The sequence below is a fragment of the Saimiri boliviensis genome, chromosome 7 (assembly GCF_048565385.1).
Source record: "Saimiri boliviensis isolate mSaiBol1 chromosome 7, mSaiBol1.pri, whole genome shotgun sequence".
Lineage (NCBI taxonomy): Eukaryota > Metazoa > Chordata > Mammalia > Primates > Cebidae > Saimiri > Saimiri boliviensis.
Genome location: NC_133455.1, coordinates 10,462,158 through 10,483,747, shown reverse-complemented (window position 1 = coordinate 10,483,747; position 21,590 = coordinate 10,462,158). Strand labels below are relative to the sequence as shown.

The following is a 21,590-nucleotide window of genomic DNA, read 5'->3' as shown; positions in this document are numbered from 1 at the left end:
CATGGTTATTAATAAGAAATTGTCTTCTAAGATCATTTAAAAGGAAAATTCCACTGGGTGCAGTGGCTCACGCCTGTAATCCCAGCACTTTGGGAGGCTGAGGCGGGCAGATTGTAGATTGCCTGAGCTCAGGAGTTCGAGACCAGCCTGGGCAACACGCTGAAACTCCATCTCTACTAAAGTACAAAATAATTAGCCAGGCATGCTGGTGTGTGCCTGTAATCCCAGCTACTTCGGAGGCTAAGGCAGGAGAATCACTTGAACCTGGGAGGCAGAGATTTCAGTGAGCTGAGATCGCACCACTATACTGTAGCCTTGGCAACAGAGCTAGACTCCATCTCAAAAAAAAAAAAAAAAAAAAAAAAAGAAAAGGCCACACTTCCACCAGGAAACAGTCTGAGGTTACCTTTTCTCCTCTTCCAGCTGGTTGAGAAGCTCCACCTTCTCCCTGTCAGCAGCTTCCACCATTGTTCTCAGCTGGTCCATTTTGGCTTCCAATTCCAGGACATGCTGGGGAAGGCAAGGATGTCAGTTAGTGGGCTATTTTTGACCCAGATACAGACCCAAAGATACTTCCCCAAAGAGCTCTGGGTTACCACGATGGGTGGGTATTACTCTAAAACCTTATGTTAATATACTTTCTCTATTTTAATAGGTTATTCTTGACAGCTTTCCTGGAAGATAGATGATGAAAAACCACACCATTAAAGTGATAAAGGACAATGTTAAAAGAACTCTCATCTTTTTTGAAACTGAAACACATATTAAGAGTAATCCACAAACAGCAGCTGTAATCATTGGTAACCAAGCTGGCCTAACACAGGCCAAAAGACCCGGACACAAAGACCAGACACTAAAGTAGAATCAAGAAGAAAACTTCATCTCTGTGATCATAGAAACTGGCACCCCAGGTTGTAGCTTTCAAACAAGCACAGCAAAGAAATGTACACCCATTTTTCCAGTGCTCTCAAGGATAGATCCTCGGTGCCAAGCACCAGGCATACTTCTGGCCCTCCTCAGTGGATTTGGAAATTATCATCATCTCCACAACAAGGTCAGACTTCACCTGGTCATGTCCATCCCGGGCCAGAGCTAGCTCCTGCTCTATCTCCCCAACGTGGCTTGTGGCCTTGGCCACCTCCGCCCTCTCCAGATCCCGTTCCGCCAGCAGCTGCTCAATGTGCTGCTGCTTCTCCTTCAGGGCCTCCTGGAGGGCAGTGGTACCAGAGATCTTCCTGGCGTAACGGGAGGAGGTTTCAGTCAACTGCAAAGGAAAGTTAGAGAAGTGAAGGGCGATGATGCTGTCAGGAATGCGAGGGAGGTGTGATGCATGCATGGCGGGCATCTGCTTGGCAAAGCAAGGGCACTGCTCCAGCTAGCAGGCTGGCCAGGATTAGGAAAGGCTTCCTCAAAAACACAAGACAGCATGGGCCTTCTGTCTATAAACCTCGCAAAGAATACATCAGTGTAAAGAGAACACACCAGCTGGCTGTCGTGGCTCACGATTGTAATCCCAGCACTTCAGGAGGCCGGGGCAGGTGGCTCACTTTAGGCCAAGAGTTTGAGACCTGGCCAACATGGTTAAGACCCCAACTCTACTAAAAATACAAAAAGTAGCTGGAGTGCAGTGGTGTGATGTCAGCTCACTGCAACCTCCACCTCCTGGGTTCAAGTGATTCTCCTGCCTCAGCCTCCCAAGTAGCTGGGATCACAGGCGTGCACCACTACCGCCCAGCTAATTTTTGTATTTTTAGTGGAGATGGGGTTTCGCCATGTTCACCAGGCTGTTCTCAAACTCTAAAGTGCTGGGATTACAGGTGTGAACCACCACGCCCAGCCAAAGGCCATCTGCTGAGCCACTGCTGGCTCCAGACCAAGTCAGCTTTAACTTTATCTGCTGTAGTCAGAGCTGCAGCTGTCACCTGAAAGCTCTTCTCTTCATCAGTTTCCCTAGGACCTTGCTGCAAGACGCACAGGATACAAATGTACAGCTAGGATCTTTCTTCAATTAACAACTCAGCAACTTGAGAGCTACAAAAGAATCCAATCAAACCCAAATTTGCCCTTTGCTGTTTCATTTAGTCAAAGTTCTTGAAATTACTTAAACATACTGGGAGGAAACTCCTGTTGTCTTTTTTTAATCATTTGACCCTGACCTTCCAATTTCATTATACAGCTAAATTATACCTTCTATTGCTAATATTTCTTCCTGAACTCATTAAATGTGTGGTTCCCAAACCATGTGCAGAGATGCCCCAGCATGAGGAGCAAACTCACCAGTGCACTACAAGAGGTTTTAAATTTTCAAGAGAAACACAGCGACATCTGCAGGACACCATGCAAACTACTAGTTCAAGACAATTGAGTCTCATCATTAGATTGTCCTACTGTCCTTTCAATAACATCATGTCTTTCAAAATTGGGTTTTAGCTATTGCCATGACAAGAAAGAAAGTACTATGCAAAAATCAACATGCACAAGAAATGAGGTTGGTGATGAGAAAGACTCCAAGTCTTGACTAGATGTACAGAGCCCAACAGCGGTGGACATGGAAACACTAAGTCGCTGTGGTTAAAGAATGAATTGGCGAGGCATGGTGGCTCACACCTGTAATCCCAGGACTTTGGGAGGCCAAGGTGGGTGGATCACCTGAAATCAGGTGTTCGAGACTGGACTGGACAACATGGTGAAACTCAGTTTATACTAAAAATACAAAAATTAGCTAGGCATGGTGGAACACGCCTGTAATCACAGCTATTAAGGAGGCTGAGGAGGGAGAATCACTTGAACCCAGGAGGCAGAGTTTGCAGTGAGCTCAGATCGCATCACTGCACTCCAGCCTGGCCAACAGTGAGACTCATCTCAACAAAATAAAAAATAAAAATAAAAACAAAGAATGGGCTGGGCACAGTGGCTCATGCCTGTACTCCCAGCACTTTGGGAGGCCAAGGTAGGCGGATGGCTTGAGGCCAGGAGTTCAAGACCAGCCTGGCCAACATGGTGAAACCCTGTCTCTACTAAAAATACAAAAAAAAAAAAAAAAATAGCTGGGTGTGGTGGCAGGTGCCTATAATCCCAGCTACTTGGGAGGCTGAGGTAGGAGAATCACTTGAACCTGGGAGGCAGAGGTTGCCATGAGCTGAGGTCACGCCACTGCACTTCAGCCTGGGTGACAGAGTGAAACTCAGTCTCAAAAGAAAAAAAGGGAAAATAAAAATTTTACTTTTTCAGCCAGGTGCAGTGGCTCACACCTGTAATCCCAGAACTTTGGGAGGCCAATGCAGGTGGATCACAAGGTCAGGAGATGGAGACCATCCTGGCCAACATGGTGAAACCCCATCTCTTATAAAAATAAAACAAAATTAGCTGGGTGTGGTGGGGCATGCCTGTAGTCCCAGCTACTTGGGAGGCTGAGGCAGGAGAATTGCTTGAACCCAGGAGGCAGAGATTGCAGTGAACCAAGATCATGCCACTGCACTACAGCCTGGGCAGCAGGGGGAGAATCTGTCTCAAAAAAAAAAAAAAATTTTTTTTTCAATTTTTGTTTTTCTAAAACAGAAATACATTTCTGAGCAAAATAATTGAAATGACATTATATCTTTGTCAAATGGTGACTTTTGGCTTAGAAACCATAAAGACACAAAAATAAGCTGTCTCACAAGGTACAGAAACTCATGTCTCTTGTCAATTTTCACCGAATTAGGTGAGCTAAGAGGTATGAGAATTGGTCAGAAAAATAAGAGGAGAAATTGGTGGGAATCGGAAGAACTTGGTATTTCCCAAAGAAATGGACACAATTACAAGGTAATAAACATTCTCAAGAAATTTCCTAATCCAGAATAGACCCTTCCATGGAACTGTTCAAAGAATAGCAAAGGAGGAAAGATGTATGTATCAGAGTTTCTGACCTACATTTAAAAAAGCTTTGTCTCAACTCTGGGGTTTGGGGTTCTTCTTCAATTCACTGTTCTTGCATTGCTTTTCTCATAAAAGTAATTTTTTTGTTGAAGACACAGGCTTTCTTTTCATATGCAAATGAAAATGCTCCAAGCAGTGCTTATTCTACCTGAACACAGAGGAAGAAACCCTAGCTGGCTGGCAGAGGAGCACAGCCCCACGTAAAGATTTCAGGGCCTATCTCTTCTCTGCCTGACGACAATGGAAGAGCAGGCCCCGAGAGACCCTGGGCTAACCACCCTCCTCCCCACGGCACCACGCACCATCCTGGCTTGTGGCCTGTGCTTCCCCGACACATAGCGGAGACCTGAACTCAGTCTAGAGGAGAGTCTGAGGCTGCCATTTCTAACTTAATCAGTATTTGTCCCACTGCTAGGAAATAAACTTACGGGCAGGGCTTTTGACCCTAATAAAATACTACATTAACAAACAGAATGAGGTGTTGCCTATTTTATTACTGGTGATTCTATTTTTACTGTTTTAAACAGGAAAAAGAGGGAGAGAGGGAAAAGGACCAGGAGAAGAAGATGAAAGGAGAAGATGATGAAAAGAAGAGAGTAATCAAAACAGGGCTTTCCCAGTATCCTCTTCCAGCTCCAGAAGTTCCCTTTAGTGTCCTCTGGTTCAAGTCAGGGACACTCCACACACTAACTGGTTCCAGTAGGTTAGGTTGTATTAACATAGTATTAAAATTCTACAAACACACCTTTTCTCAAAACACTTCAGTTCCTAAAATTATTTGAAGTCAAAGAGAAAAATAGGCTGAGAGTGGGGGCTCACGCTTGTAATTCCAACACTTTGGAAGTCCAAGGCAGGAGAATCACTTAAGCCTAAAAATTTGAGACCAACCTGGGCAACATAGTGGAACCCTCTCTCAATAAAGAAAAAAAAAAAAATTAGGCTGGGTGCAGTGGCTCATGCCTGTAATCCCAGCACTTTGGGAAGCCAGGGCAGGCAGATCATCTGAGGTTGGGAATTCGAGACCAGTCTGACCAACATGAAAAAACCCCACCTCTACTAAAAATACAAAAAATTAGCCAGGCATGGTGGCACATGCCTATAGTCCCAGCGACTTGGGAGGCTGAGGCAGGACAATCACTTGAACCTGGGAGGCGGAGGTTGTGGAGAGCCTAGATTGCACTATTGCACTCCAGCCTGGGCAACAAGAGTGAAACTCTGTCTCAAAAAAAAAAAAAAAAAAAAAAAGAACAATTAGCCAGACGTGGTGATATGTACCAGCAGTCCCAACTACCAGGAGGCTGAGGCAGGAGGATTGCTTGAGCCTGGGATGTTGAGGCTGGGAAACAGTAAGACCCTGACTCAAAAGAAAAGAAAAGAGAGAGAGAGAGAGAGAGAGAGAGAGAGAGAGATCGATTGATCTATGGACTTGAAGGATCTCTCCAATGTCACATCATTTTGTCCTAAAATAATCTCATAGAAAATAATTTGACCCCTTATGAAAACAGATTAATACAGTAAAATGGTCAAAAAAAAAAAAAAAAAGCAAAAATAATAATAACTTGACCCCTATGTTAGAGTAAGCAGTAGTTACACAGATTCACCAAAAACAGATGCATTTTTAAGCTTTTAAGAATCTGAAAAGGGCTATTAAAAATGCTTTCTGATTTCAAAAGATGTATTCTTGCTGGAGTTACATTTTTCAAAACTTACTTAGCAAGGACTTTCACAGCAAGTTGCAAGCAACATTCAGCACAAGGACAAGCAAAGCAGCAAAGCAGCAAAGCAGGGGCACTGCCCACGGGCCTTAGTCATGCCTGGGAAATGGAGGCAGGTAATGAGAAAGGGAGCTTACTAGTCCTGTCCGACTGGGCCTGCTGCTCACAGAGGAGGCCACTGAGCTCATGGAGCTGAGGGAGGAGGCAGAAGGGCTGCGCTTCAGGCTGGCGGGTGTGGTCGCCATCACTCGCCTCACTGCACTGGCCTTGGCTTTGGCTGGTGTAGTGGAAGGGAAGCCAATCTTGGTAACTTTGTGGACAGGAGCAAACAAGCCATATTTGGGTTGACACTGAAAATACCTTTAGAGAACAACAATAAGAACAGTAAGAAAAAAAACTTAATGACAAGAAATAATAACTATAACCAAAAGGCTCTCCCAGCTCCTAACCTGTGGCTGGATTCCTGAAAATTCTACCACTAAGCTGGGGTTATATACCAGCATGTAGCAGTCACATGTATGTAGGCTGACTAACAACCGCAATGATGGTTTTAGAACACACACTGGTGACAATGTAGGCTAACTAATAACCTCAATGATGGTTTTAGAACACACACTGGTGATACACAGAGTCAGGATTGCTCACCTGTTGCTGAGGTTCTACATAAAGGAAATAAATATTTCCACCACCTGATAAATGTACAGCAGACGAGTTTAGCAACAGAGCAAGCCCATTTAATAAAATTGTGCCAAACAAAGGGAAAAGAAATCAAACAGGCACCTAACTTTGGCAGATCCATTAAAGTAAACATGAAGAGTCAGATGTGGTGGCTCACTCCTGTAATCCCAGCATTTTGGGAGACCAAGGCAAGGGATCACTTGAGCCCAGGAGTTCAAGACCAGCCAGAGCAATACAGAGAGACCCCATCTCTACAAAAAATACAAAAAATTAGCCAGGTGTGGTGGTGCAGAAGGATCGCTTGAGCCTGGGAAGTTGAGATTGCAGTAACTCAAGATCACATCACTGTAGTCCAGCCTGGGTGACAGGGCAAGAGCCTGTCTCAAAACAAACAAAAAAACTCCAGTGATGGGTGCATCAACATCTCAGATATCACCACTAAAGAACTTATTCACGTAACCAAACACTACCTGTTCCCCAAAAAACCTACTGAAACAAAAATTAATTAAAAATACGTATTTTTAAAAATAAAAAAAAAAATCTACCCCTAATCAACTGTAGAGAAATATAAATACAAAATGACTCATTAAACATACACGAAAAATCCAGTCAAAAAATAAATACAAATGCTCATTGAAAATTTTTTATTTGGCCGGGCGCAGTGGCTCAAGCCTGTAATCCCAGCACTTTGGGAGGCCGAGGCGGGTGGATCACGAGGTCGAGAGATCGAGACCATCCTGGTCAACATGGTGAAACCCCGTCTCTACTAAAAATACAAAAAATTAGCTGGGCATGGTGGCACGTGCCTGTAATCCCAGCTACTCAAGAGGCTGAGGCAGGAGAATTGCCTGAACCCAGGAGGCGGAGGTTGCGGTGAGCCGAGATCGCGCCATTGCACTCCAGCCTGGGTAACAAGAGCGAAACTCCGTCTCAAAAAAAAAAAAAAGAAAAAGAAAATTTTTTTTTTTTTAATTTTTTGAGACGAAGTCTCAGTCTGTCGCCAGGTTAGAGTGTAGTGGCACAATCTCGGCTCACTGCAACCTCTGACTCCCTGGTTCAAGTGATTCTCCTGCCTCAGCCTCCCAAGTAGATGAGATTACAGGCAAGCACCACCACGCCCAGTTAATTTTTGTATTTTTAGCAGAGATGGGGTTTCACCATGTTGACCAGGATGGTCTCGATCTCTTGACCTTGTGATCCACTCGCCTCGGCCTCCCAAAGTGCTGGGATTATAGGCGTGAGTCATTGTGCCCGGCCTCCAAGAGATCTTTATCTCCATGAGTCATAATTACTGTATGTGGTAGATTAAGCCCTTTTCTTTATAATCAATTTGCTTATAACCAATTTGTCTATGTTTTATAAGTAAAATGTTAATTACCACACAAGCAATGCATTAATATACTGTATACTACTAATAATACTGAATCATAGACAACGCCTGTGCCTTCAAAACATTTTGAAAAGAAGAGGGGGAAATTCCTCCTGCATCCGTGTGCATTACTGTACTCCCATCCTGTGTCTGGGAGGCAAGATGGGGTTATCCAGGCCAGGGCATGGTGGCTCACGCCTGTAATACCAGCACTTTGGGAGACCAAGGCAGGCAGATCACTTGTATCCAGGAGCTTGGGACCAACCTGGGCAACACCCCATCTCTACTAAAAATACAAAAATTAGCCAGGCGTGGTGGCGCATGCCTGTAGTCCCAGCTACTGGTGAGGCTGAGGTAGAAGGATTGCGTGAACCCAGGAGGCAGAGGTTGCAGTGAGTGCGGATGGTGCCACTGCACTCTAGCCCGGGCGATAGAGGGACACCCTGTCTCAAAAAAAAAGAATGGGATTATCCTTACAATGGAAGAGATCCGCCTGCCAGTCTGTTCTCCTGCCGCAGGATGGAATTCTCATCAGGTATAAAGACACGTTCTGCAGTTCTTTTACTAACAAAGGTGACTAACTTCTACCACCACTCCCACCCCAGATGCACAGGTACTCTTTCAGAGAGCAACTCCTATCAAACAGGAGAGAAGGCCAAGCACTGTGGCTCACTCCTGTAATCCCAGCACTCTGGGAGGCTGAGGCGGGTGAATCACTTGAGGTCAGGAGTTCGAGGCCAGCCTGGCCAAAATGGTGAAACCCCATCTCTACTAAAAAAAGAAAAAAAAAAAAAAAAAAAAAGGTGGGCGGTGAGAGAAGCCAGACAGATAACATAGCATTTCCTTTCTATTTTGAGAAATAAACAGAATTCTTGTTCAGAATCTACTCAGACAAACTACCTGTATTACTAAGGAGACAGTCAAAAGAACAGTCCCAATTCTAGTGTGGAGGGAAAAAAACCAGCAGATGGGTCTCAGGAAATAAGAGTGCCACTCTTCCGAACATGTCTTTCCACGTTATGACACACATGCTTGGTGAGACTGGCTTGAGCATCATCACCACATACAAGAGTGAGACAAGATGTTGCACAATGCCAAACAAACCTTGTTCCAGCAACAGCACCATCGTTCTTCCCAAGAGGCTCGTCTAACTCCACACCACACCATTCCCCCTTGGCAAAGTCGGTCTCCCCAAGAAACCGGACTACACCAGCCTTAGTGCCACCAACCTGGAAGAAGAGAAGGTTAAAATAAAGAGATGAACATAGTTCTATACCTTAATCATTTGTGGTGCCCACTATTAACTAGCTACTATATTCCTTCAATTCCACCAGCAACTTCTTTGCTCTACCTTCTCTTTGACTCTCAGAGTTCTCTTGAAGGAAGTCTGGCAAAGAAACTTACCTGGCTGACTTACATTACCAGAGTGATTTGATGCCTAACACATTGCAATGAGATAGATGATCTAATATGTAGTCATTAAGGCTGTCTACCAAGCTCATTATTCCTTTTCTTTTTGTCTTTTTTTTTTTGAGACAGAGTCTCACTATCACCAGGCTGGAGTACAGTGGCGAGATCTTGGCTCACAGCAACCTCAGCCTCCTGGGTTCAAACGATTCTCCTGCCTCAGCCTCTCAAGTAGCTGGGACTACAGGCACCTGCCACCACGCCCAACTAATTTTTTGTATTTTTAGTAGAGATGAGGTTTCACCATGTTGGCCAGGCTGGTCTCGATCTGTTGACCTTGTAATCCACCCACCTCAGCCTCCCAAAGTGCTGGGATTACAGGCATGAGCCACCACACCTGGCCCATTATTCCTTTTCTTAGAAAATACTTTATCATCTTTTTTTTTTTGAGACAGGGTCTCACCCTGTTGTCCAGGCTAGAATGCAGTGGCACAATCATGACTCACTTCAACCTTGACCTCCTGGGCTCAGGGGATCTTCCCACATTGGCCTCCTGGGTAGCTGAAATTATAGGTACACACCACCAAAAAAGCTAATTTTTTTGTATTTTTTGTGGAGATGGGGTTTCACCATGTTGCCCAGGCTGGTCTTGAACTCCTGGGCTCAAGTGATCACCCACCTCAGCTTCCCAAAGTGTTGGGATTACAGGTGTGAGCCACCACTCTTGGACCTTTATTTTTCTAACAGAAATTTTCCTGCTTCAAAACAAACTTGCGGCTGGGCACAGTGGTTCATGCCTGTAATCTCAGCATGTTGGGAGTCCCAGGCAGGAGGATTGCTTGAGCCCAGGAGTTCAAGACCAGCCTTGACAACATAAGGAAGACTTCGTCTGTACAAATAACTTAAAAAAATAAAATTAGCCACGCATAGTGGTGTGCACCTGTGGTCCCAGCTACTCAGGAAGCTGAGGTGGAAGGATTGCTTGAGCCCAGGGGTTTGAGGCTGCAGTAAGCCGCAATTGTACCCTGCACTGCAGCCTGGGTGACAGAGTGCGACGCCACCTCAAAAAACTAAAAAAGTAAATAGGCGGGGCACAGTGGCTTACACCTCCCAGCACTTTGGGAGGCTGAGGAGGGTAAATCACCTGAGGTCAGGAATTTGAGAGCAGCCTGGCCAACATGGTAAAACCCCATCTCTACTAAAAATACAAAAATCAGCCAGTGTGGTGGCTCACGCCTGTAGTCCCAGCTACTAGGGAGGCTGAGGCACGAGAATTGCTTGAACCTAGGAGGCAGAGGTTGCAATGAGCCAAGATCACGTCACTGCACTCCAGCCTGGGTGACAGAGCGAGACTCTGACTCAAAAAAAAAAAACAAAAAAAAAAAACCTTTAAGTACTTTAAAAAATAATTGAGGCCGGGCGCGGTGGCTCAAGCCTGTAATCCCAGCACTTTGGGAGGCCGAGGCAGGTGGATCACGAGGTCAAGAGATCGAGATCATCCTGGTCAACGTGGTGAAACCCCCTCTCCACTAAAAACACAAAAAATTAGCTGGGCATGGTGGCGCGTGCCTGTAATCCCAGCTACTCAGGAGGCTGAAGCAGGAGAATTGCCTGAACCCAGGAGGTGGAGGTTGCAGTGAGCTGAGATTGCGCCATTGCACTCCAGCCTGGGTAACAAGAGCGAAACTCTGTCTCAAAAAAAAATAAAAAATGAAAATAAAAATAAAAAATAATTGGCCGAGTATGGTAGTTCATACCTATAATCCCAGCACTTTGGGAGGCTGAGGTGGGAGGATCGTTCAAGTCCCCAAGGCTGCAGTAAGCCATAATCTGTGCTACAGCCTGGGCAACAGAACAAAACAATGTTTCAAAAATTAATAATAATTGACTCTTGCTATTTTCCACAGTGAGGTTCTCTGTTTTTTCACAACTATTAAAATTAATCATTTCTACACTGGGCACAGTGGCTCACGTCTGTAATCCCAATTTTAGGAGGCCAAGGCAGGCAGATCACTTGAGGCCTGGAGTTAAAGAGACCAGCCTGGCCAACATGGTGAAACTCCATCTCCACAAAAAATACAAAAATTAGCTGGATGTGGTGGCACACACCTGTAATCCCAGCTACTTAGGTGGCTGAGGCATGAGAATTACTTGAACTCAGGAGGTGGAGGTTGTAGTAAGCCAAGATTGTGCCACCGTACTCCAGCCTGGGTGACAGAGTCAAACCTGTCTCAAAAAAAAAAAAAAGCGTATTAGTTCTAGACATGACACATTTGACCTTTTAGTACTCCTGTCAGTACTAATACACAAATAGTCACCTATATATAATTGGCCTTACTGCAGTTGAGTCAAAAGAAAATGAAGTTGGCCTCAGTTTTCTCTTTCCTCCCACACCACACCATTCCGAGCAGCAGTCCAACCAGAATCACGTGAGCAGGACACAGCACATTACTTAAAGATGATGCAACCTCTTCAGATAATCTGTTAAAATTCTTTGGGGGTGAGTCTAAGTTACTGTCATGATAATTGTTTTTCCAAGAGGCATCTAACAGGCTATAGGCAGTAATTCTCCAAGCAAACCACAAGCTTCATTTAGATCAGCTTTGTAAAAGGTAACCACAAACAACAAATTAGCAACGATTTCTCTAAATGCAGGTAATATACATGTATCCTGGAAAAAAAGTCACGTCACGAAGTTTGTCTGAAATGGATGACTACTAGTTCCTAGAACAGAAAGTTTTGTTATACTTTTTTTGCATCAAACATGGAACTCTTGACTCATATAACAGAGAACGTATTTTCCCTTTCCCTGTAAAAAATCAGTAATTATTCTACAGAAATAGAAAATCACATGAAGTCCTAAAATCGTCAAATGTTTTTCTATTTAATCATTCCACAATTTTTTTAAAAAGTGTTTAAGCATTTAAACATAACCTAATAAACTTAGGTTTTATTTCTTATGTGTTCCAGACAATACAGAAAAGTTTAGTACATGCATTTACAGTAAATAGAAGCATTAAATAATGCATTTACAATAAAGAGAAGCCACTATTATCAACTAATATCTAAGAAATCTATGTTCTAGGGACAAATATCTACGTTATTAAAGAAAAATATTTTCAATATTGAAACAAAAAGACAAGGTCAGGTGCAGTGGCTCATACTCATAATCCCAACATTTTGGGAGGCCAAGGCAGGAGGATTATTTGAGGCCAGGAGTTTGAGACTGGCCTGGGCAACACAATGAGATACTGTCTCTACATAAATTTAAAAATTAGCCAGGCATGGTGGTACGTGACCCCAGCTACTGGTGCTGCAGGTGAGCTGTGATCCTGACACTGCACTCCAGCCTGGACAATAGAGTGAGACCCTGTCTCAAAAACAAACAAACAAAAAACGTCACAAAAAACTAAAAGACTCCCATGGCAAACACAAAGAAGCATAATTCACTCTCTTTACTCTCAGAATGTTGGCATATAACTCCTAACACTGTGGTAAAAGTCACTATTGAAAACAGAATTAATTTAAACAAGAAACTTAAAAAAAAAAAAAAAAAAAAAAGCCGGGCGCGGTGGCTCAAGCCTGTAATCCCAGCACTTTGGGAGGCCGAGGCGGGTGGATCACGAGGTCGAGAGATCGAGACCATCCTGGTCAACATGGTGAAACCCCGTCTCTACTAAAAATACAAAAAAACTAGCTGGGCGTGGTGGCGCATGCCTGTAATCCCAGCTACTCAGGAGGCTGAGACAGGAGAGTTGCCTGAGCCCAGGAGGCGGAGGTTGCGGTGAGCCGAGATCGCGCCATTGCACTCCAGCCTGGGTAACAAGAGCGAAACTCTGTCTCAAAAAAAAAAACAAAAAACCTAGCTACTATTTTTTTTTTTTTTTTTGGAGAGGGAGTTTCGCTCTTGTTACCCAGGCTGGAGTGCAATGGCGCGATCTCGGCTCACCGCAACCTCCGCCTCCTGGGTTCAGGCAACTCTCCTGCCTCAGCCTCCTGAGTAGCTGGGATTACAGGCACGCGCCACCATGCCCAGCTAATTTTTTGTATTTTTAGTAGAGACAGGGTTTCACCTTGTTGACCAGGATGGTCTCGATCTCTCGACCTCGTGATCCACCCGCCTCGGCCTCCCAAAGTGCTGGGATTACAGGCTTGAGCCACCGCGCCCGGCTCCTAGCTACTATTTTTATGCTTTAGCAAATCTCAGATTTTTAAGTTCTCATTCATTTATTCAATATATATTTGATTGTTTAGATCCCTGAAAAACAAAGATAAATAGAATACAGCATTGGCCATTTAGGAAGAGAGACAAGAAGATTCAGACAAGAAACTCCTGTAAAAAAAATGTTAAATGCATCTAGAGGTTTCTACAAAATGCTGTGGAAACAGAAACAAATACCCTTCCTGTAAGCTCCTGTAAAAAAATAAAAACACTGATAAATTCTTCTGGGTTAATGAGTGCGTCGGCCAGGCATAGTGGCTCATGCCTGTAATCCCAGCACTTTGGGAGGCCAAGGCAGGCAGATCACAAGGTCAGGAGTTTGAGACTAGTCTGACCAACAAGGTGAAACCTCATCTCTACTAAAACTACAAAAATTAGTCAGGCATGGTGACGCACGCCTATAATCCCAGCTACTCAGGAGGCTGAGGCAGGAGAATCGTGTGAACCGAGGAGGTGGAGGTTGCAGTGAGCCAAGATCACGTCATTGCACTCCAGCCTGGGCAACAGAGTGACACTCTGTCACAAAAAAATTAAAAAAAAAAAAAAAGAGTGGGTCTACAAACAGGAAACAGAAACAGTTCTCTATGGACTCGCCTATCTATTCATTATCCAGTTCTCAGCCAGCCATTTAATCTCTCAGTGCCTTGGTGCATAAAGCTATAAAATGTCCAAAGAGCAGTAATAAGGGGTTGTTTCACAGGAATTTTGTGAGCAGTCTTTTTTTGGGGAGGGACTGGGTCTCGCTACATTGCCCAGGCTAGAGTGCAGTGGCTATTCACAGGCACTCCAATCCCACTACTGATCAGTACAGAAGTTTTGACCTGCTCCGTTTCCAACCTGGGCCGGTTCACCCCTCCTCAGGCAACCTGGTGGTCTCCTACTCCCAGTAGGTCACCATATTGATGCCAAACTTAGTGTGGACACCCAATTGGCATAGCACACTACAGCCCAGAACTTCTGAACTCAAGCGATCCTCCAGCCTCAGCCTCCTGAGAAGCTAGGACTACAGGCACACGCCACTGTGCCAGGCTGTGAGCAGTCTTGTAAGGTGGCTTCTTATCTACCATATTCCAAGATAAACAGTTTATTTTAAAAGGTAAACATGGGGGCTGGCCGGGCGCGGTGGCTCAAGCCTGTAATCCCAGCACTTTGGGAGGCCGAGGCGGGTGGATCACGAGGTCGAGAGATCGAGACCATCCTGGTCAACATGGTGAAACCCCGTCTCTACTAAAAACACAAAAAATTAGCTGGGCATGGTGGCACATGCCTGTAATCCCAGCTACTCAGGAGGCTGAGGCAGGAGAATTGCTTGAACCCAGGAGGCGGAGGTTGCGGTGAGCCGAGATCGCGCCATTGCACTCCAGCCTGGGTAACAAGAGCGAAACTCCGTCTCAAAAAAAAAAAAAAAAAAAAAACATGGGGGCTGCTCATGGTGACTCATTTCTGCAGTCTTACCACTTTGGGAGGCTGAGGCGGATGGATCACTTGAGGTCAGGAGTTTGAGACCAGCCTGGACAACATGGTAAAACTGTCTCTACTAAAAATACAAAAATTAGCCAGGCATGGTGGGGAACATCTGTAATCCCAGCTACTCAGGAGGCTGAGGCAGAAATTACTTGAACTCCGGAGGTGGAGGTTGCAGTGAGCCAGAATCACACCTCTGCACTCCAGCCTGGGAAAGACTGTCTCAAAGAACAATAAATACGGCTAGCTGATATTTGCCAAATACAAACACAGGCCTCACGTAAAACTTAATTGCCTGTGACATGAAAGAGCCAGTACTGGCTTTTTTTTTTTTTTGAGATGGAGTCTCGCTCTGTCGCCCAGGCTGGAGTGCAGTGGCTTGATCTCAACTCACTGCAACCTCCGCCTCCTGGGTTCAAGAGATTCTCCTGCCTCAGCCTCCCAAGCAGCTGGGACTACAGGCCTGCACCACCACATCCAGCTAATTTTTTTGTATTTTTGGTAGAGACAGGGTTTCACAATGTCGGCCAGGCTGGTCTCAAACCCCTGACCTCAAGTGATCCACCGACTTGACCTCCTAAAATACTAGGATTACAGACGTGACCCACCATATCTGGCAACTTTTTATTACCTCAAGTAATATAATTACCTCCAGTGGAGGTTCAGTTCACCTTCCAGCCACGCTCCTACAGAGAAGGGTAAAATCTTCATTGGTCCTAAGTCAACCTCTGATTGTCCTACTTTACTATCTCCTTCTTGGGTATAGAGTGACGACTTTATTGAAAACCCTCTGATTCTCTCAACACTATTTAATGAGCTCCTACTATGTGCCAGGCACTGTCCTAAATGTTGGGGGTGTGAAACTGAATGAGACAAAAAGTTTCCATGCTTTCACAGAAGTTAAATTCTGGTCAGGGAGAAAAAGAAAATAAGCAAGTAAATAAATGAAAGATAATTTCAACTGGTGAAGAGTGCTATGAAAAAAATAAAACAGAGTAATGTAACGCTGCTATAGAAGGTGTCTTTGAGTAATGTAACACTGCTATAGAAGGTGTCTTTAGTTGGGGTGGCCAAGGAAGGGATGCCTGAGGAGTTAAAATTTGAGGCGTGACTTGAGTGACCACAAGGCACCTGGGACAAAACATCCCAAGCAGAAGAAACAACAAATTCTGAAGTGGGACTGAGTCAGGGTGTTTAGAAACAGCAAAGGGGGCTGAGTACAGTGGCTCAATCTGTAATTCCATCACTTTAGAGGGCCAAGGCAGATGGATCATTTGAGGACAGGAGTTTGAGACCAGCCTGGGCAACGTGGTAAAACCCTGTCTCTACTAAAAATGCAAAAATTAGCTGGTCATAGTGCCTCACGCCTATAATCCCAGTTACTCGGGAGGCTAGGGCGCAAGAATCACCTGAGCCCAGGAAGCGGAGGCTGCAATGAGCCAAAATGATGCCACTGCACTCCAGCCTAGGTGAAAGAGCAAAACCCATCTCAAAAACAAGAAAAGAAAAGAAACAGCAATGGGGCCAGCATAGCTGGAGCAGAGTGAGAAAGTGGGGTAAGAAGGAAGGACAAGAGGTTGGGAGGCTAAGCAGGGTCCAGGATCCAGAGTACAAGGGGCACTGCAGGTCCAAGGAAGGAGTTTCAATTTTTATTTTAATGCAATGAGGAGCCCCATTAGATGTGTTGTTCTTGATTGTGCCACATCTACAGCACCTAGAACAACATCTGGTGCATAGAAGATGCTCAGGATATTTACTGATTGAATTGCAGGGTGTTAAACACAGCCTTTATAAAGCCATCATATTTTCTCTAAGCTAAATAAACGGTCCCAGTTACTTTACTCCTTTTATGATATCATTTTGAGTCTCCCAACCTCTAAAAGGTGACAATAAATAAATGCCCTTAAAAATAAATATGACAAGAGCAGATGACATATAACAGATATCCTCTCATAAGTCTAACTCTCCCTAGAACAAACCGGTAAACAAAAGATGCCTAATTATGAATAGACGTTTTGGCTAAAAGATGACGAAGTTATGCTTGACTTGCACTTCCTATTTCAAAACTATTTAATCTCCCCTTCTGAAGGTATCTGAGATTCCACAGGATCCAGGCCCCCAAGAATACCAAGACACAGGAAACGGGGATAGTTAACTTGGTTACCTTGAAGAGTGAGCATGAGACTGCTGATTTAATGTAAGCTTATACACACCAAAAAATTCATTTTAAACTATAAGCACAGATTCCCTTAAGAAAAATGTAAATTAAAACTAAGAAAGGGCCAGGCTTGGTGGCTCACGCCTATAATCCCAGCACTTTGAGAGGCCGAGGTGGGCAGATCACAGGAGGGTGGGAATTTGAGAACAGCCTGACCAACATGGAGAAACATCATCTTTATTAAAAATACAAAATTAGCTGGTCAAGGTGGTGCATGCCTGTAATTCCAGCTACTCGGGAGGCTGAGGCAGGAGAATCACTTGAGCCCAGGAGGCAGAGGTTGCAGTGAGCCAAGATTGTGCTATGGCATTGCACTCCAGCCTGGGCAAAAAGAGCAAGACTGTCTCAAAAAAAAAAAAAAATCTAAATAGATAGGTCCCTAGCTTGGTGGCTCATGCCTGCAACCCCCACACTTTGGGAGGCTGAGGTGGGTGGATCACCTGAGGTCGGGAGTTTGAGACCAGCCTGACCAACATGGTGAAACCCCATCTCTACTAAAAACACAAAAAATTAGCCAAGTCAAGTGGCGCATACCTGTAATCCCAGCTACTTGGGAGCCTGAGGCAGGAGAACCTCTTGAACACAGGAGGCAGAGGTTGCAAGTGAGCCAAGATCATGCCATTGCAGTCCAGCCTGGGCAACAACAGTGAAACTCCGTTTCAAAAAAAAAAAAAAAAAACTAAATTAATAGGTCGAACACAGTGGCTCATGCCTGTAATCTTGGCACTTTCTGGTGAAATTGTGGAGGCTGAAGCTGGCAGATCACTTGAGATCAGGAGTTTTGAGACCAGCCTGGGCAACATGGCGAAACCCCATCTCTACAAAAAATACAAAAATTAACCTAGCATGTTGGTGCATGCCTATAGTCCCAGCTACTCAGGAGGCTGAGGCAAAAGAATTATTTAAACCCAGGAGGCAGAGGTTGCAGTGAGCCAAGATCATGCCACTACATTCCAGCCTGGGTGACAGAGTGCGATAGTGTCTCAAAAAAATTAAAAAATGTTAAGACCTAAATAGACGAATTGATAAATAACATATGGTAAGTCCACAAAATGAAATACATGAAACAATGATGAAGTACTGACACATACCACACTATGACGTCGTCAGACACAAGGAAATGCATGTTCCATGATTCGATGGACAGAAGTGTACAGAAAGGACAGAGTGAGCAGCAAGTGGACCATGGATTGCCAGGGGTGATGGTGGGAGTGGAAAAGTTACTGCCAAAGGGCATAAGGGAACTTTTAGGGTGAAGGAAATGTTTTAAAGCTACATCACAGGCCGGGCGCGGTGGCTCAAGTCTGTAATCCCAGCACTTTGGGAGGCCGAGGCGGGTGGATCACGAGGTCAAGAGATCGAGACCATCCAGGTCAACATGGTGAAACCCTGTCTCTACTAAAAATACAAAAAATTAGCTGGGCATGGTGGTCCGTGCCTGTAATCCCAGCTACTCAGGAGGCTGAGGCAGGAGAATTGCCTGAACCCAGGAGGCGGAGGTTGCGGTGAGCTGAGATCGCACCATTGCACTCCAACCTGGGTAAGAAGAGCGAAACTCTGTCTCAAAAAAAAAAAAAAAAAAAAAAAAAAGCTACATCACAGTGGTGGCTGAACAACTCCATACACACCTCTCTAAGCAGTGTTCAAGACATTCTTTGCCCAAACTCCTGAACATATCAATCAAACAAAAAAGCAAAAAAAACTAAAATAATCATTTTTGAAGTAGGCAGTTTAGGCAAATATATTCTCTGGGTCCCAAAAATATTCCATTTAAAAATATTTTCAACTGTTTAAAAACCTAAAGAAAACAAACAAAAAAATTCACCTCTGCCAGGCACGGAGGCTCACACCTGTAATCCCAGGACTTTGGGAGGCTGAGGCAGATTACTTGACGTCAGGAGTTTAAGACCAGCCTGGTCAACATGGCGAAATCCCATCTCTACTAAAAATACAAAAATTAGCTGGGTGTGATGGCACATGCCTTTAATCCTGGCTACACAGGAGGCTGAAACAGAAGAATCACTTAAACCTGGAAGGCAGAGGTTGCAGTGAGCCGAGATTGCGCCACTGCACTCCAGCCTGGGCAACAGAGCAAGACTCTGTCTCAAAAAAAAAAAGTTCACCTCTTCTATCCCTGGAGTTGATAAAATAGGGAATATTTACTCACCAGAGGCAGTCTTGTATACGGCACCCACTTGACCAAAATACTAGCAAAGTTTGCTTTTTAAATCTACAAAAGATCATAAGCTACCAAGTACGTCAGACTCAAGATATTTTTGTTATTATGCTTAGAGAACTCACAGGGACAATAAAGTTGTCAAAAGTTAGGTGATGTGATCCAGTAATAAGACAACACTGGCACTCAGTCCTCAGGCCTGGCGTGGTCAAACGTCCCTCTCCCCAAGTTCCAACACAGTGGCATGGGCTCCTCAACACAGAAAAGCTCCAAACTCCCAAGCCCCAAGAGCCTATACAAAGTTCTCCAGGCTAGACAGATACCAAATCTGGTAACTTTGGGGTTAAGATACTAGCTCAGGTTTGCAAAAACAAACCACTGCCCAATTACTGTGCACCACAGAGAACACTCCTAACATCGTGAAAATCAAAGCCAACATTGCAGGCAGACTGGCCACTACTAAAAGGATTTTAGGCAAAGGAATAGTAACACCAAATTGGTATTTTAATTGACTCTCTCTGAATTGTGCTAAGAATAGAAGTAAGGAGAGACAAGGCAAGCGGCATGGATAGCATCCTGCAAATCCAGGTAAAGATGACGATGGCCTGACCCAAAGCAGTCAGGGCTGCAGGATGTGGGTGAGGAGGATGGACAGCAAGACCAGAGGCATGGGATCTGACAGGCAGATGGATGGTTTACCGTGTTTCGAAGACTCAAAAGGAAATCCGGGAACCCTCTCACAACTGAAAGCAAGGAGCAGAAAGAGCACTGACAACGATGACCTGCTAAAATGTGACCCCACTGAGTCTGCTGTGCACAAACAGGAAAAAGCTGCCAAACACAGTTTCTCTGCAGCAGTATGAGGTGCCCAGTATTTCCCTCGTGGACAATCCTGAAAGGTCATACTGGGTGAAGTTTAGAACTGCTGGGAAATTGAAAATTAAAAAAAAACTTGGCCAGGCACAGTGGCTCACGCCTGTAATCCCAGTACTTTGGGAGGCCGAGGTGGGTGGAACACTTGAAGTCAGAAGTTCAAGAACAGACTGGCCAACATGGTGAAAACCTGTCTCTACTAAAAAGAACAACAATAATACAAGCCAGGCGAGGTGGCTCCTGCCGGTAATCCCAGCCCTTTAGGAGGCCGAGGCGGGCAGATCACGAGGTTAGGAGTTCAAAACCAGCCTGGCCAATATGGTGAAACCCCATCTCTACTAAAAAAATGCAAAAATTAGCCAGGCGTGGTAGCCTGCGCCCCTAATCCCAGCTACTAGGGAGGCTAAGGCAGGAGAATCGCTTGAACCTGGGAGGTGGAAGCTGCCATGAGCCGAGATTGTGCCATTGCACTCCAGCCTGGGCAGTAAGAGCAAAACTCTGTCTCAAAAAAAAAAAAACCCACAAAAATTAGCCAAGTGTGATGGTGGGCGCCAGCTATGCTACTTCGGAGACTGAGCAGGAGAATCACTTGAACTCACAGGGCAGAGGCTGCAGTGAGCTGCGATCATGCCACTGTACTCTAGCCTGGGTGACAGAGCAAGACTCCATCTTGATTTTTAAAAAAACTAAAACTAAAATCAGAAAAAAATATATTCAAATCTGCAGCAAACTTCATTGCAAAGGAATTAAGCTAAGTAAAATCCATTGTGCTAGAAAAGATCTCAAGATTCAGGCAAAAGGGGCTTTTAACATAATGTGACTATGTAGAGTCTTCTCAATCGTGCCCCTAACTACTCCATCCTCAATCAAGGCAAAGGGATTTCAGATAAACAACAGCTTCCCCAGAGCACAAATCCCTACCTAAAAGAGCCTAAGAATTCCCCAAGTAAACAATGAACAAACACTCAATGTAAATGCAAGGTCACCAGGCTCATAGGTCTGAGGTTCTAAGTCACTGGTAAGAGGACTGAGGAAAAATAGAAGAAATCAAATTATTAGGTGCAGTGTATACTGCTCGGGTGATGGGTGCACCAAAATCTCACAAATCACCAATAAAGAACTTACTCAGGTCAAGCCTGTAATCCCAGCACATTGGGAGGCCGAGGCGGGTGGATCACGAGGTCAAGAGATCGAGACCATCCTGGTCAACATGGTGAAACCCTGTCTCTACTAAAAATACAAAAAATTAGCTGGGCATGGTGGCACATGCCTGTAATCCCAGCTACTCAGGTGGCTGAGGCAGGAGAAGTGCCTGAACCGAGGAGGTGGAGGTTGCGGTGAGCCGAGGTCGCGCCATTGCACTCCAGCCTGGGTAACAAGAGCGAAACTCCGTCTCAAAAAAAAAAAAAAAAGAACTTACTCAGGTAAGCAAATAGCACCTGTTCCCCAATAACACCTATGGCAATAAAAAAATTTTAATTAAAAAAGTAAATAGGCGGGGTGCGGTGGCTCACGTCTGTAATCCCAGCACTTTGGGAGGCCGAGGCGGG

General features: G+C 44.8%; 1 protein-coding gene across 9 annotated transcripts in view; it reads right to left on the bottom strand.

The window, feature by feature from the left end:
• The window catches only part of CLIP1 (CAP-Gly domain containing linker protein 1), a 149,700-nt gene that overhangs the window by 83,710 nt on the left and 44,400 nt on the right, over positions 1-21,590 (bottom strand). For all 9 annotated transcript variants that reach the window (XM_039471897.2, XM_039471899.2, XM_039471902.2 and 6 more), the window contains 4 exons: positions 8,785-8,909; positions 5,771-5,993; positions 1,067-1,264; positions 407-510 (listed from right to left, as the gene is read on the bottom strand). In XM_039471897.2, the coding sequence (XP_039327831.2) occupies positions 407-510; positions 1,067-1,264; positions 5,771-5,993; positions 8,785-8,909 (650 nt within the window). The remainder of the gene's footprint in view (positions 1-406; positions 511-1,066; positions 1,265-5,770; positions 5,994-8,784; positions 8,910-21,590) is intronic.